This window comes from Argiope bruennichi, chromosome 3, assembly GCF_947563725.1.
Source record: "Argiope bruennichi chromosome 3, qqArgBrue1.1, whole genome shotgun sequence".
NCBI lineage: Eukaryota > Metazoa > Arthropoda > Arachnida > Araneae > Araneidae > Argiope > Argiope bruennichi.
Genome location: NC_079153.1, coordinates 93718718 through 93736224, shown reverse-complemented (window position 1 = coordinate 93736224; position 17507 = coordinate 93718718). Strand labels below are relative to the sequence as shown.

The 17507-nt window shown below is 24.2% G+C and overlaps 1 protein-coding gene across 1 annotated transcript in view; it reads left to right on the top strand.

The window, feature by feature from the left end:
- The first annotated feature begins 1145 nt into the window (after nt 1–1145).
- Nucleotides 1146–17507, top strand: part of LOC129964217 (uncharacterized) — a 24409-nt gene continuing 8047 nt past the window's right edge. Inside the window, exons 1-16 of the mRNA XM_056078938.1 lie at nt 1146–1200; nt 2013–2094; nt 3788–3949; nt 4715–4778; nt 5867–5972; nt 6609–6653; nt 6782–6829; nt 8272–8335; nt 8739–8927; nt 10137–10246; nt 11238–11486; nt 12866–12929; nt 13732–13788; nt 15093–15190; nt 16468–16519; nt 16884–17041. Coding sequence (XP_055934913.1) covers nt 1157–1200; nt 2013–2094; nt 3788–3949; nt 4715–4778; nt 5867–5972; nt 6609–6653; nt 6782–6829; nt 8272–8335; nt 8739–8927; nt 10137–10246; nt 11238–11486; nt 12866–12929; nt 13732–13788; nt 15093–15190; nt 16468–16519; nt 16884–17041 — 1592 coding nt within the window. The 5' untranslated portion in view covers nt 1146–1156. The remainder of the gene's footprint in view (nt 1201–2012; nt 2095–3787; nt 3950–4714; nt 4779–5866; nt 5973–6608; nt 6654–6781; nt 6830–8271; nt 8336–8738; nt 8928–10136; nt 10247–11237; nt 11487–12865; nt 12930–13731; nt 13789–15092; nt 15191–16467; nt 16520–16883; nt 17042–17507) is intronic.

Genomic DNA, 17507 nt, shown 5'->3' with positions numbered 1-17507 from the left:
TTTTTCTTGCAATAATATGCCTCAATGTTATTAAAGGAGAAATTTTTAAATGTTCATAAATTTTTTTATTGAAAATATTACTAAAATGTTTCAATACTTTTCTTAAGAACTTCGACTATTTCACAATAACTATGAGCTAAATTTGGTAACTCAAGGTACAATGGGCAGGATGCATATCGTGTGATCCAATTTGCAGACAACATATCATCCTATAAATATTTCATATATATTTAAAATAATAAGAAAGAAAAACAATGAAATAGCCACCCAACCCCAAACACTAGTCTGATTTCGCTAATTTTTTTTTAATCTTTATAGATGTCATTATATGAATTCTATATATGTTATCAAGGATCATTTGCTCCTCTCCACCCTTCTGCCTCCAGTTTCGAGGCAGATTGAAGAAACACTTCATTATATATTCTCTATGAGGAAATTTCACGACAGAATTCGTCTGCAAAACCATTGAACGAATTTTGATACTTTTTATTCCATACGGAAGTTTATTGACCCTCAGATATTTAATCAAGTGTCTCTTATCCCCTTCCACCCTATTCTCCCTTTTCGAGAAATATTGAAGATTCATTGCTTGATTGTATATATTCTGTACGAAAAATTTGGTAACAAAGTCAGCTAACCAAAGTTGCTGAACCAATATCTACAATTTTAATTTTTCATGAAAGCTCATGATCTATTGTTAGGTCGTCAAGGGTCTCCAGCTCTGCCTTCTAACATTTACCGAGATAAATCGAAAAAACAATACATCACTGTACATTTTAGGGAAAAACTTCATCATGTTACAGAAAATGAAATTATTTGGAAGAGAAGCTACGGCTTTTCCGATGTGAAAAAAAGAACAAGAGGAACAAGTCTGCAGGTTGCTCGATATTTTCGTAATCCATATTTTTCCGATTAAGTTCCATATTTTGAATTCCAGGAACATCATGCAGTTATTCTAACAATGTTGTTGAGTATTTTGTGATAATAAAGTTCATTACTAAGCAAGAATAGATTTTAAAAAGTAAATTTTTTTTTTTATATTGCTGTTAGTTGAAGTACTATTACAATTTGGTATCGCTCTAGAGCTATCATTATGATGTCATATGATGTCACATAATTTTCGGATCAAGATTAATACTACTAAACTCTTCCGTAGATGAAACGTCTAGCGAAAAAAGCGCTGAATTTTAATTTTAAAAAGTTTGTAAAAATATTCTTAAATGATATTTTTTATTTTGCTCTAATTCATTGGTCTAGAAATTAAAAAAAAAAAAGTAAACTGTTTTGACCATCATGAATTGCTGTGGTTGTTGTGACCCGGCTGGTGAAACAAAGTATTATTTATCCCTTGTAGTTTAGTTTTTGTTTTCCGTTGCGATTAAAAGTACAAGTTATCAGTTGAATATTTGCGTAGATTCTTTCGAAAGATTCTTTTTTATACATTTTTCGTTCTCTAGTAAAAAAAAATATTCATAATTTCGAGAAAATAATGAATATAATAATAATTTCTAACAGTTTTTTCATAATTAAAAATGGTAATTTCGAACCATTTTCCGTCGCCAAATGATTTTATTAATTTGTAATGGTAATAATATTTAACTAGTTTGTTTATTTATCTTTGTAAATTCTTGTGCGATTAATTCTTGTTTAATTTGTGATCTGTATAGATACAAACAAATGTTGTATTACCAATATCATTAATTTTTTTTTTTTTTTGCTTTTTGCCTTGTTTTTGTTGGAATATTTAGCCATGTAACTGCTATCAATAATTTAATAAGGTAATAAGAAATGGAATTAAAAAAAATTAAATATCTGCTGTTATTGGTTGACTAATGAATTTAAAAACTCAATTAACTAGTTCAAATGATTCAATATAGTGTCATAGCTCAATTCTTAAAAATAAATGATTTGCAGAATTATGTAGGAACATTTGTTAGAAAATATGGTTATTATATTATATACTTCTGAAGATTTATAAATTTCATTTTAATTTTCAAAATTTGTTTTTATAGAGAGCCAGAAAATGAAGTTACTTTACCTTCTCCTAGGAGTGTTAAATCCATGCCTTACACAGCCATAGCCACAGTTTGTCAGGTAATTATTATTAATTATATTTAAAATGAATCATAAGCTTTTCATTTGATTTCTACAAATCTATTTAAGCAAAAATTATTTTTTATTACTCTGCATAACTTACAAACTATTTGACATGTAAATATGCTTATATCTATTAGTAAAATATTTAAATTTTATGGGATAAAAATAATTGAAAGAGATCTTAAACTTATCTTACCTGTATTTTTATGTAACAGATGCTATGACTGCTATCATAATTATCTAAGCAGCCTTTTTTTTTTAAACCCAAATTAATAAATATCCTCTTTCAACTTTTATTTACTTTTTTAAATCCCAAACTCAGCAATTCTCCATGCATGTTATGAATGAAAAGGTCTTTTTAAAATAAAATACAGGTATTGATTTTCTAGAACCTAATTTAATATTAATGAAATTGTATTCTATTTAGAACAATGTTCCTTTACAAATGATTTATTTTTTATCTCAGTATATTTTTATGCAATTTTTATTATAAATCTTTTTTATGGGATAGTAAATATATTTCTTTTACAGAGACCTTTAAATATGTTTCAATATAATTGTAGCCCAATTACTGTTCATTTCAGTAATCTGAAATGACCACTTTTTGGCAACTCTATCTCATTCAGGATGAGTGCCTTTCCGGAATTTTTCGTCAGTCTCTGATCTTGATTTTCACCCTATTAGAACTTTTTGTCCAATTTTTCCCCCCACGTATATGTGAATATTGTGTCATTTATGACTGTATTATTTTAATTCAGTCTGTGAGTAATCCAAGTTTATTTTGTTGTTAAATATAAACATCCCTTCCTTTTATCTTTCCTCTCACCCCTGTTTTGACAAATTAAACCCATCCTAACACATAAATAAAAGCTTGGAGGGTTTTAGACTCCATTGTCAAACAATACTGATTTCTAAATTGTGTAAAATATTATATTTTGTGTTTTTTGAAACAGCAAATGGATTGCTGAAACAATTACAAAGCCTAAAAATTCTTTCAGTTCTTTTGTCTTATTAGCCATGTTTAATAAAATATTCTGGACTTGCTAACATTTTAAACAAAAAAGTTGTCTGGCTAAAATTAATAGAGCTATGAAGTTTTGACTATCATTATTTTAGATAGTTTTAATGGCAGTTGCAAGGAAGATTCACCAATTTATGGATAATATTTGCTTTATTTTGCTATTAACTTATAAAAAATAGGAATAGCTAGTTTTAGTCTCAGAATTATATAAGAATGGATCCCCCCTTCCCCTTTTTTTTTAAAGTTTAAACTGTTGTGTGAAAAAAATATTTAAAAAAAATAATGGGAAACTTATGCAGATTTAGACTCTAATTTTCTTAGCAGTTTGTTTATTGAATTAAACAATATAAAATATTGCTATTTACATCATTTAAAGTATTTTTCTAATTGCAATTATATATTTATCTTGAGTGATTTAGAAATTATGTATATTGGGTCACAATAAGAACAGACACCCTATTTATTCCTTTTATGAACAATATTTCTTATTGTAAATATATTGTTTATACTTATCTTTTTGTGCTTTTTCTTTCTTTTAAATAAAAAAATTGACTGTTTTTATTAATATTTATAAATTTACCTTGTCTCTTACTTTTCAATCCCTGTTGCTTTTAAAGATTGTCGTTTTATTTAATTGAAGGATTTTAAGTCTTAGCTTTGTGATTTTAGGAATCTAAAAATATATTTGCTGTTTCTGTCAATGTCATGAAAAATTATCTTGGCCAGCCATATTATCCATTCTTAACCTATCCAAGACAGTTATATCCATATATACGATATTTGTGTGGAGAAGAAAATGTATCTACAAAAAGTGGTCTATTAGAGGACGAAGTATGTTTTCAAAAGTTTTGGATTATTTTAAAGGAAAGCCATATTAATGCATCTATTACTTTGACTTTTATAAGATATTTTTTATGTAATTTCTATATTGTAAAATTATCAGTATTGCTTTATTTATATGTCACATTTTTTTGACTAAAATAAAAACAGTTTTTTATCTCTGTGGTTAAAGGTTGTTTTCTTAATAAATTGAATCATGTCCTAAAACTCTTGATCTCTAAAGATTCATAACTTCAGCTGTAAAATAAAATCTTACTTTCAGTATTATATTGATTTTGATTACTTGGAATTTAAGTATTAACACAAATATCCTGTTAGAAAATTTTCCATTAATTAAAAAAAAAATATGTATTGTGTAAATAAAAAAGTCTGAACATTCTTTAAAATCCAAAAGTTTTATTTTTGCTTTGAGGAATAAATATTTTATTATTCATTTTTGAGAATAGAGAGTACTTATTCATTTGCTTATTTATGAAAATGGAAGATCTGCATATTATAAAATGTTATAGTTTTAAAATTTGTAAAATTGTGATTTGTTTAAATGCGAAAAATTAATTTGATGAATGACTATCTATATTTTGCTCAGGTTTTTTTTTTATTCAGATTGCTTTACATTTTATAGTGTTAAAATTTATTTATTATTTATCAAATATCAGTTTTTGAGACTTTTCTTATGAAACAATTCAATCAGTGGATTTTTTCTTTATTTACTTTCTGCACTGATCTCCCCCTTCCTCTTTTTTTTTTTTTTTTTAGATACAAAGAGTTTATGTGACATTGGTTTTAAGAGAAGGAAAGATTGTTCACCCTAAATATTCTGGTAAGATTAGAAAATTTTCATGAATGTGAAAAAAAAAATGTCAATTAAAATAATTATTTTTAAAAAGTTATTAAATTAAAACTTATTAAATTGAGTAACTTATTTATATTATTGAGTAACTTATTAAATTAAAAATTAAACTAAAATATTTTTTAAATTTTATATTTTGTTCTTTTAATATAATTGAAGATGTGACAAATTTGGTTACCAAATTGTGGGTTGCGAATCTTTTAGTTGACACTGCTGCAAGATATTGAATATCTATGTATCTTTCTGCAATTTGCAAAAATATGAAATAGACCTAAAATCTTTATCAAGCTATACATTAGAAATATATTTTAGGAACATTATTTATTAATATTTATTCTTTATTAATTAATTACTGTTTTCTACTTCCATAAAGTCCTTTTTATAAATCTCTTTAAGGAAGAACATGTGCTATTTCTCTTTGAAAAAAATCATTGTACCAAGAATAAAGTGATTTGTTATAGATTCTGTTTATAAAAATTGGGCATAAATGTTTAAAAATATGGGAACTTCTGTTATAGATAATAGTATATAGTTTAGAAAAAAATGGTATTTATATTTTAACCATATGTCAGCAATTAACTGTAAGAGATCATCCTCTTTTTTCATAACTAAAATTTGACTATGTTTGCTAGCTGCATATGGTTAATAGTGAGGCTCACCAATGACATGTCAATATGTAAATGCCTCGGAATCTTCTTGATTATTCCTGTAAATCAATTGTTAAAAAGAAGGGAAAGAATCAGCATTGAGGAAAGCTTTATAACAAATTAACATTGTTTGAAAATATACTTTTTTCATTACAACTTGTACTTTACAATCTAAAAAATTAAATGCATATTTATAAGCTTAAATATACATTGAAATCTTTCATTATTAACTTTTGATAGTATGATTTAATTCTACCTAAAGCCATATTTTCATCATTTTATTTTGCTGATTTTAAACAATATTTAAATAATATCCTTAAATATTTCTATTAAATAAAAAGTCATTATTGCCATATATTTGTTACTTTTTGATAAAGCAATGAAACTGATTGCCTTTGAATTTTCATGTAGCTTTTTCTCGTGTTTATTGCAAGATTTCAGTATCACATGGACGTACAGAATATACTTCTGTTAAGGAAAATGAAACAAATTTATTCTGGGACGAAGTATTTAAATTGTAAGTATTCACTTTTGTTTCAATTCTACTTTCTGGTATGATTACAGTGCCTGGGGCAGTACGATGGAGGATTTTTTTTTTTTTGTCGTTATGGCAAACAGTCAATGAAGACAAATTAATTATTTATATTCGTAACCATCTTGCATCTTGACATCATAATTTGGCAACCTTTAACAGTGATGGGATTCTTAGGACTATTTCTAAAGATCTCTATCCAGCTTTAACCATAACTTTGAGAAGCTTAATTAAAAAAGAAAAATTCTTATAACTTAAAAAAAATATTTTAATAATTTTTAAAAAAACTTTCTTATTAAAATGCTAGTTTAGGACTGATTTATTTTATAATTAAATTTATGTATATATATAATATATATATATATATTAGTAATCTGTTCTATAAACTAGAGACATTATTTTTAAAAAGCAGAATGAAGTGACTTAAATTTAAAAAAAATTAGTATGAATTGGACATTAAAATATAGATTATCATTATATATTTTGCACTTACCTTATGTAGATATTTGAAGTAGTAATTTAAGGACTAAAGTATTAATTGTACTTGTGATAGTTTTAATATGTGTAAATTTTTCTGAACTGTTCTTTAATAAGTCATAGTAATTTTTCTGCAATTTTCAGGGATGTGCCTTCATATGAAAATAACGCAATAACTATAGAAGTTTGGTAAGGAGAATTTATACTTTTTTTTTTTAATAAAATAAAAACTCATAAATCATGACACATTTTATTATAAAATATGGGTAACCTGCTTTTATGTCATTTAAGTGTTATTTACTTTCTTTAATTTTTAGGTCAGCACATCCCCAACAAACAACAGAGACACCATCAGTTGCTGATGAGTACGATAAGCTTATTTTGCGCTTTATTTATTAATTTCCTTTTATAGTTTATTCAGTCATTTTGAAAATGTTTTATTAGGTTTTTAGAAGCATTTATTAAAAAATTATGTAATATTTTAATTTTTAATGTTTTACTTTTGCACTTTGTACAGATTTTGATATTTTAATTTTAAGGAACTCTTACTTCTGTTCTGCACATTTTTATTTAACAAATCATAACTACAGTTAATATTTATTTATCAAACATGATAACAAACAGATCAAAGATATTTTAAGTTTTTTTCTGTTATTAGATTATTGAAAAGGTTAGGTGATTTGTTTTGTAAAATTTTAAATGTATAATTATTTAAATATGCATAATATATAAATTTATGATTCATTGTTAAAATATTAGCATATTTAAAATGTTTTTATTTATGGGAAGAAAATGTGATATCTCTTAGTAATTATTTTTTTTAATCTCCAGAATACAAAACACTTCCATTTATCTCACACTAGCTGCCTTTGATGAACCAGATAGTTCAAATTTAATTTATTTTCTATTGTTTTTGTAATAGCTTCCTCTGTAGAATATTATTAATCAACAATTTACAGTCATGTAAGTAATATCAATATTAGAATCCTTCACACAGTTATGTCCATCTTGCTCTGCATTTTTAAAAAAATTCTTTCATTTTACCTAAAATTTGAAATTTAATTTTAAATTGGAAGTGATTAATTTTCAACTAATCCAATAACATGTTTGCTAAATTAAAGGATGAATTAAATTCATAAAATATAAAGAAAAGCAGTTGAAAAAAAGGGTAATTCAATTTTAAAGTTTTGTATGTACTATAAGAATATATTTTTTGATTTATGCATTATGTCACAAGATTATTCAATAAAGTTTTCTTAAATCAATTTTTAAAAAAAAAGCAGCATATTACAAAAAAAAAAAAAAAAAAAAAAAAAAAGCATTTTTCAAAAATTATATTTGCTTGTAAAGAATAATTGCACTTAACATTTGAAATGCTTTAAAATATTTTTAGAAATTACTAAAAATAAAACTTGCTTAATATTATTAGTACTTTTACTTAATAGTTAATATTCTTAGTACTTTATAATAATTTTTCATGATGTGAAATTCAACATTATAGTTAAAAAAAAAAAGCATACTCCTTTTATCGTAGCCGTAAAATATCCTCACAAATGTTAAGTGAGAAATCTTGCAATATCCAATCTTAAAATTTGATTATAAAAAATTATTATTTTATGTATTATTGCAAATCAGTTACTGAAACTAAAGCATTTGCATGAAAAGAAAATAATATTTCAAAAAATTTTCTATCTAGAAATCTAAGTTCTTTTCATTGCCATATTTCTCTTTATATTATAAAATGAAAAAAAAAGTTATTTGTATAAACTAATTAAATTATCTATAAGTACTTTTCTGCAATTTTTAGTGAAAAACCTGTGGATGCTCCAGCTACACGTTATCGCATTGGAAGTATTACAGAACCAGTGAAAGTATGTTGGATTTTTGTAATGCTTGTTTCAAATACAATGTAAAAAGAGAAGCTTGGCAATATGCAGATACATATTACCAAGCTTCTCTGTTTGAAAATCATTCTGTACCATTTAGAGTTTTCATATTTAAAGAAATGAACCTCTTTTTTGAATTCCTTTTTTTATTTTTTAATGCATCATCATAAATAATTCTCTCTTTGCAAATCAGAATGACATTCTTTATTTGATCCTTATTAAGTATTTTCAATTATGAAATGCAGATTTTTTTTTTTTTTTTTTTCAGATTTCAGTATGTTTCAAATATGGAGTTTAATATATTTCATGGAATGTGGATTTCACTTTATTTCATTTTCATTTTCAGCTATCATTTTTTTATTCTAATTTATCAGTATTTATTTATTAGAATCTTCCTTGTGTTGGACGTGAGATGCTGTGGACAATTAGAAAAGGACCTCGAAGGATGAATACTAGAGGGCAATTGAGTTTATTTGTTCAGTTAGGTACACCAAAAGGACCAGATCATGTTTTGCACGTTATAATGCAGATGGAAATATTAAAACAGTGCTATGTGAAACAGCTGCCATCATTACAGGTATAATTGCTCTAAAATTGAGAATTAATGTTACTATCCATTCATTTAACATTAAGATATTGATATATTGATACTGAATTATTATAATACATAATAATAAATTAAAACGAGTTGTTTTGATAATAGTTTAATAAGATACAGTGAAAGCAAAGTGGGAGTCAAATAATAATGTTAAAAATAATACATCTACAAAGAAAGATAAAACTTTATTGTGAAATTTCTAAAAATGTTTTCTAGGGAGAAACCTTATATAAATAACAAATAATTTATATGCTGTATTATTTTTTAAAAATTCAACCTTGAAATTTTGATAAATTTTTATCTTTCAAATCTTCCCGAGAAAACTTGAAATTTTGTTGCTCTGTATTTTTAGCTTAACAACAAGTTTTTAGCTTTCTATAAAAAATTGAGAAAAATCCATTGAAAAGAAATTTGACTGTCTGCCCATATATATGTGAGCATAATAATAAAAAAATCACAAACAGCTATATTGTTGAAATGTCATTTTATGATTTATCATCAGAACTGTAATTATTATTAAATTTTGGACCAACTCTGGTTAAGAGGAGGATAACTATTTGCCAATCTGAACTTTTTGTATGTGAAAATGGGAATTTAGAAATGCATTGACTTAGATAATTGAAAATTAGTATGTGGTCTTGTAGGAAAATGCAGACCTGTTTCAAATTTTGGATTCAATTAGTGAAAATGAAGGCTCAAACTTTGAGGATTTGTTGTCTCTTTTCCTACACTGCCCCATCTCTGCTTTATGACCAAAGGAGGATAGAAGGAAAACAGGAAAAAAAAAAAAAAAAACCCACTAGATTGTTTAACTTTGCAGAAAGTTGAAAGGTAAACACTCCTGTTAGCTGGTGAAAAATTTGAATTCAAACTCTGAAACTTAAACAAAAACTTATCATGGGGTGCTAGCAAATTTTCATTTTAGGATAATTCTAGGCTCATCCATATTTGAATAAAGACTACCTTTAGTTGCAATTGTCAGAAACAAACATTGGAAATTATATGCATAGTTTTGAAATTTATTTCATTAATGATAGGTAATAATTCAAATAAGCAAAACAGTTAAAAGTTGCTAAAATAATATTTAGAGAAAATATAATCTGATAAATAAAGCTACCAATTTTGTAATATTATTTTTATCAAATAATAATTTTTGAATCAAACTTCATTCATTCTTTTTTAACTTAGATTAATAAAAAATGGAAAAACTGGCTTGAAGTTCTTCCAAATGCAGCTGTGACATTGCTACAACAGCATGCCTTGCAACATGGTATTACTCCTACTGAGCAATGTGTTTGGTAATTTCTTGATATTTTTTATTGTAAAATTTCAATAGTATTAGGTGTATTTTTTAAAAATTCATATTAGATTAATTTTTTTTAATATTATAAATTCGTTATCAAATTAATCAATTTGTTTTAAAAGATTTTCATATTTTTGATTACTAGACTTTTAAATAAATACTTTTGCAATTGAAACTTAATAAATGCTTTTCAAATGATTATCAGACAATGAATTATCAGATTTATTCTTTTATAGAACAAATTTGCTATTCAGTTTTGAGAAAAAAACATTATAGCTGATTGTTTTTTTTTTTTTTAAATATTATTAAATAAGTGTTAGTTGTATAATCTATTGATATAATCATGTTGAAAGGTTTTGGAAACTTTTTTTTTCATCTTGTTCATATTTAGTATGAAATATACTTTATTGTTGGTTTTGATACACTGTCAAAAAATGAAATCAACTAAATATTGTTCATCTCATTTTTAATGTTAATTTTTTTCAAAAATAGTTAAATAAATTTTAAGTTAAATTAATGAATGAATGATATTCACTTCAATAAAATGAATAGTAATTAATTACTTATTGTTTTTAACTAAGCACTTTCTTTTGGAATTAATTAATTAAAATTATATGTTCATCAAAATACAGTTTGAATGATATATAAATGAAATGTGCAATATTCATATAATTTTGAGTCAAATTAAAACTAAGTAAATACTTGAATTGAAAAATGTAATCTTAATATATTAATTTGGTTGAATTAAATAACATTTGAAATAATGATTATTAAATTTATAAAATAGCTTTATTTTGAATTGTTTATAAATACGCTTTAAATTTTGGAAACTCAACTTTTTAAGAAATATATGTTGGAATATATATTCATCTTCTTAGTCTTATGAAATCAATAAAATAAGAAAAACTACTTTACTTTATGTTATATCTTGTTGAGATCTTTCAAAATCATACAATTGGAATGTAATTTATTTAACATTTGCACAGTTCATGGATTGTTGCCTCATCACTGAAGATCCATCAAGAGGACCGTATAAGTTTTTACTTCTTGTATACACTTTTAGAAGGATTGATTGCTGATATTTATGATGATCCTATAGAACCGTATCTAGAAGAAGCTTTGAGTAGTGGTGCTGCAAAATTTGCCGAATACAACAAATCAGCTTTAGGAAATCTTCATAACAGTTTTGAAGTTCAAATTATTGAAGAAGCTGATGAATTATTCTATTTATTAAAGTATGGATCACTTTTGTAAAATCAAACAAGTGACAGTATCATATGAAAATGTTTGCTAATTTAGCTGAATTTTAAGATTTAATTTATTGAAAATATTAAACTTTCATGTTTTGGGCACTACAGAAATTATCTCAGTTATTCTTTGTAGCTTGGCTGGTGTAGTATTTTGACAATGTGTTTAAGCAAGCACTAAATAAAAATAGCCCTTTATTAAAAAGAAAAAAAAAAGGGGTTGCAATATAACAGTAATTTGTATAAAAGAATAATTTTATATAAAAAATATGTATAATTGAAATGACATACCATTCTTTTCCACAAATCAAATTTGAATCACATCTTAAAACATAATTCTACACTTTTTAGCCTAATTAAATGTTTCTTATTTTTTTTATCTGTTTATGAAGAAATATAAATTAGTAAAAAAATTGACATAAATGAAATAAAATAGTAAACTTGCAATTTCTGTTGCCAAATTGCAATTTGATATGAATATTTCTTTTAAATGTTTGTAAAGCAACTTTATTTTTGAATTACAGAAATAAAAACACGGAGTCAAGTTATCTTCTTTATATAATTGTTTTATTATATTCATTCAAGTTATCTTTATATACATGTCTTATTATATTCAATAACAAGTTATCTTCTTTAAAAATATTCATTTCATTTATAAAATACATATTAAATCTTGATTTATTTTTTTGCAATTCATTCATGTTAATAACTTCACTGTTTTTATAAAGGTAGAGAAAAATAATTAGATCATGTATTATGATTATATTAAAAGGAAACACAAATAAAGTAATTTATAATGATCATTAAATAAAACAATGGAGATCAATATATAAATATATAACGATAAACACATATTATCGCCTGTGTATTTTCTGTAGGCAGTTCAAGGTCACATTTTCTACCTCTTTATTGGTTGTCTGGCACTAGTAACGCAGTAGAAAATGTGACCTTGAACCGCCTACAGAAAATACACAGACTATAAAAATGTGCATTGCAAAATGAAGAAAAATAAGGAAACAAATCAAAAGAATAACTTGGAATGTATATTGCTTATCAGGAAGGAGATATCCCAATGCATGTTCAAAGATGTGCATGTTTTTTTAAAGGTCGCATGTGAATTAATAAGAGCCATTATCCTCTCATCATAACACACACACACACATTCTGTAAATAATATGTGTTGCTTTTTTATTTTATATAAGTTGTTAGTATAAGGTAATGTCTATTATTATTTTAAAGAAAAAATATGTAAATAAAATCTTTTATTACAAAATGTGAAAAAAAAAAGGAATTTGCTATCTATTATTTTGTAAATATTTGGCTTTCACTTGCTGATTCATTTGTTTATTTTTATATTTTTCATACAGAGCGATGTGTGGGGTGGAAATGCAGACATATAGTAATTATTTGGATTCATACGTAGTTATTGCTGTAAGTTGTTTTCCACAAAAATATAAAAATTTCAATTTTCCTCTAAAAAATATTTTAACTGAGAAAATAAGGTAGCTTGTTTGTGATAAAGAACTAAAATTTCATGATAATAATTGTTATGCAATTTTAATAGATAAGGAATTAATTTGGTTATATTCATAACAGAACTATTTCTCTTAATTAATGCTTATTACTAATTTTGTTATTTCCCAAAATAAGCCATCAATTAATTATTATTCTAATTTCGATTCCATCTTTATGAAGGAACATAATTAGAAATATTTTGAAACTAGATTCAGTTATTTAATTCTGACATTTTTTCAATAGTTACAGGAATTAACTCATTCAAAAGTTTGCACAGAATGTGTTTTGGAATGCAGTTATTAATTTTTATGTCTACTCATATTGCTTATTTTTAATTTTCTTGAGTTTGCAGAATTAAATATTTTTATGCTTAGATATTAAATTACTTAAATTTTGCTGAAAAATTTCAATCTCTTGTTCCATTTGTGTATATTTTATAAATATTTCAGTTAGTGAAAAGCTCATTAGATTTGGATTAAAGCAATATGGAAAGAGCATTAATATTTTTCATGTATTATTAAGAATAAAAACATAATTAATTTTTTGATCTTATCCAATATATATTATATTTGAATTACAATATTAATCCTATCATCATAATATATATATAATACTGCTTTTTATTGTTTTATGTAAATTGTAAGTATAAGGTAGCATCTCATTGTTATTTTTAAAAAGACAATCATGAAATTTTAATTATAAACTCAATATCTTTCAGGGAGAAAGTCATACATGGTATTTGAGTGTATTTGCCCAGTATCAAGATGATTTAAAGGTATGCTATGACATTGTTATGTTTTCTATATATTTATTATAAAGATAATAATACTTTAAAATTTTGTTTGATTTACCTCTATTCACTCTACCTGTGAAACTAATTTTGTATGTATTATGATTCATGCTATTCTAATTTCATATCTTAAGTATTGCAACCATGACGTTTTCTTATGAAAATAAACTAAAGAGCATTTGATTTATTTTCCCAATAAAACTTCTTGTATTGCTTAATATTTTTTGACTATTATTCTTTAAATAATTCAATGGATTCATTGGGACTTGGATGATTAAAGTGAACAAAAATTGTATTCTTTAATTCATATTTTGGATTTGCTTAACATTTAAAAAATATTTGCTGTTTTAAATTATTAAATCAAACTTGGAAATTTTAAGAATATAAACTTTAAAATATGGAGAAAAAAAAATCTGCAATAAATTTATTGCATGCATTTGATGATTAATTTCATTAATACTTGATATTATTTTTTAATAATTGAATTTTATATAGAGAGAAATATATTTTTAAATAAAAATATTTTTGCAGTCAATTCTTTTCAAGCAACCTACTGTGGTTTTTGTAATAATTTGTGGATATAGTGTAGAATAAATATTTGATAAAAGTTTTTGAAATTAATATTATAATTTCACTATTTTTTAATAGATACTAAATACAGTTATTAAATGTCAGTTTAAACATTTTATATTTAAAATCTTGTGAACTTATCTATCATTTGAGAAATATATATAGTTTTAAAGTCAATGCTTTACCAGCAGCCTAATAATGGTTTTGTTATTAACTTTTCATGAAAAGTCAAATGGCATCTCTTGGTTTGGAAATTTTCAAGATTTTGTTTTATCCACTTTCCTTATGGCATCATTTCAATACAAATAGTTTTCAGGAAGCTGGTGTAATTAGAATTAGTAATTATTACGCTGTGATTCGAATTACTAATTATTACGTGGTGATGAAAATTAGTAATTATACAAAATTATCTGCACTCTATTAATTTCCAGGGTTTTTTTTTTTTTTTTTTTATCAATAATGAATTTAAAAAAAAGTGTTAAAGAAATAATGAGATACAAAATAAGGAGTATTGAATTCAAATGTGAATGTTGAAGATCTGCTTTTTAATTACATATCCATAATATTTAATTGAATTTTCATATCCTTTCAAATTAAATTACAGTTACACTTGAAAATGTTTCTAAGAATTATCTAGGCGTTTCTTTTATAATGTATTAATAACTAATATTCTTTGCTTTAAAATTTTCACTGAAATTATTATCCTTTTTGAAACACAGGAAAATGACACTTCTGTTGAAATGGTGTGTGACATTCTAATGAAGATAATAAAAATTTTCTTAAAAAATCAAATCATACTTGATGATATCTTTACTAGGTAAGATAAATTAGGTTTTATTGAATTAGGAATTCATCATGATGATGGGAAAAAAAAGAGTACATATTTTAACCAATTAAGCTGTGATCTCATAATATTTTGGGTAAGAATTTTAATGAGAAGAATTTTGCATTGTAAATTATTTCCTTAATATAATATTTGATTTTTTTTTCTTTTTGGGATGCTAAAAAATTTAAAATAAAGCATAAAAATTTTAAGTTCTTCATTAGAAAAACTAAGTGACTAGCAATAAAGCAAAATATTTATTTTGGTCATATATCCTAATATCCATTTTATGTTATCTCATCTTATTAAATGAGTTAATTTTTCTTTTAATTAAAACTTTAAGGAATTTCATAGCAGAGACAAAAAACAATAATTATATACTATGATCAAATATAGAGAATAATTTTAGAGATACTTTAATTTTTTCTGTCTCTAAAATTAAATTTTCACTGTTTTTCCTTTTTAGTTTTATTATTTTTCTGGAATAATTTGCATTCTTATAGCTATTTCAATTAAAATGTGTATAAAAAATTGAAAATTTCATATAATATCATGCTGTTATATAATAATATGACAGCTTTGCTTTCATTGATGACATATAATACAATATTGTATTTTGTTCATCTTTTTAAATCACTTAAAAACCTATTTTCATAAACCTTATTCTAAAATTTTCCTTTTTATATATTTTCTGTGTTCAGTAAAAGTCATTCATTGTATTTGTTCAATTCACTTTAATTTTTTCATAAAAGCATTTAATTTTAATTCTTTTTTTAAATATAAAGCTCTTTATATTTTAAATATGTTAAAATAAATATTAAAAATAAATTTTAACATGTTAATCACCACAACACAAAACTTTGATTTTTGCTGGATCACAGGAAATAACTGACTCATTATGTATGCAAGCACATGAAGCACATTTGATTCATGCAATCCAAACACATGTATTACTGTGAGACATACTAGCTTTATGTGATGATTAAAGTATTAATAATATAGATTCTTTTGAATAACCTATAAGACAAAAGTCATATTTGACAGCTTTTATATTATAAGTTATCCATGGAAAACTTATCTTTTGGATCTTTATCAAATGTTTTCATACAGATTAAAATTATGAAATTTGTGTTTATGAAAAAATAGAATATATTCTGTAGTATTTTATAAATGAAAAATGTATCACATAATATACATAAATTATAATATTTTTTCTTATTTTCCAGTTAATATATTTTTTTTAAATTTATATGTAACTTGATTTATTATAGGGCTTGGAATGTGAGCTACTCAAAAATTACATTCAATGAATTGGATGCTGTGGTATGCATAAAATGTTTTAAATCTGCATTCACTGCTTTAAAAATATATTTGTGAAAGTCCTTTCTTAAATTTGATTGCATTGATCTCTAAAAATAAACTTTGTCACCTTAATGTAATTAATAGAATTAGTCTGAAAATTAATAAAATGTTTAATATTTAAGTACCCATAACATAAAGCATTTTAATGAATTCTCTAATTTTTGTTACTAAGTGGCATATTTCTATAATATTACTAACTCAAAGATGTTGCAAATTATTTGATTACGACTTTTTACTTCAGTAGAATATGGGATATATATTCTTAGTGTTCTATTTCCTATTAATTTGTATTGATATTTGCAATCAAATATAATTTTAATTGCAGATTAATGATACAATAAAGCCAATCATTCAACACCTAATGGTCCTCATGAGGGAGCCAGATAGGAAAAGAGTAATAAAAGAATCCTTGCAGTTACTTCAATTATACCATAATGTCAGAAATTTAGTCCAGTATGTGCTTAATGATTTGCCTTCTGAAAGGTAACTTTATATTGCTTTCTGCTGTTTGAAATATTTCATTAAGAATTATTTCAATAGTTTAAAAAAATTTCATATTAAAGACTATATATTAATATTTTAGAATATTTAACACAAATATTAATATTTTTTTTTTAAAAAAATATTTAATATAAATACTTTCTGCTTTTAAGCCTGATAGATCATATATAATATTTAAAAATAAACAATACACATTTCTAAATCTTTTATTGAAAATCTGACTTGAATATAAAAACTCTCTCTTATCTTTGCATAAATGTTAAATATTATCATATTGAATAAGAATTTCTATATTAAGTCCATGAATAGAAATTTCTTCACTGTCAGGGAAGGTTGTTGCTGATCAATATTCATGTCAGAGTGTCAAGTATTTTTTCTCAGTGTGCATGTCCAACCAATAGTGCAGCCATATATTATAACAAAAATTACTAAGTGGAATTTATATCAC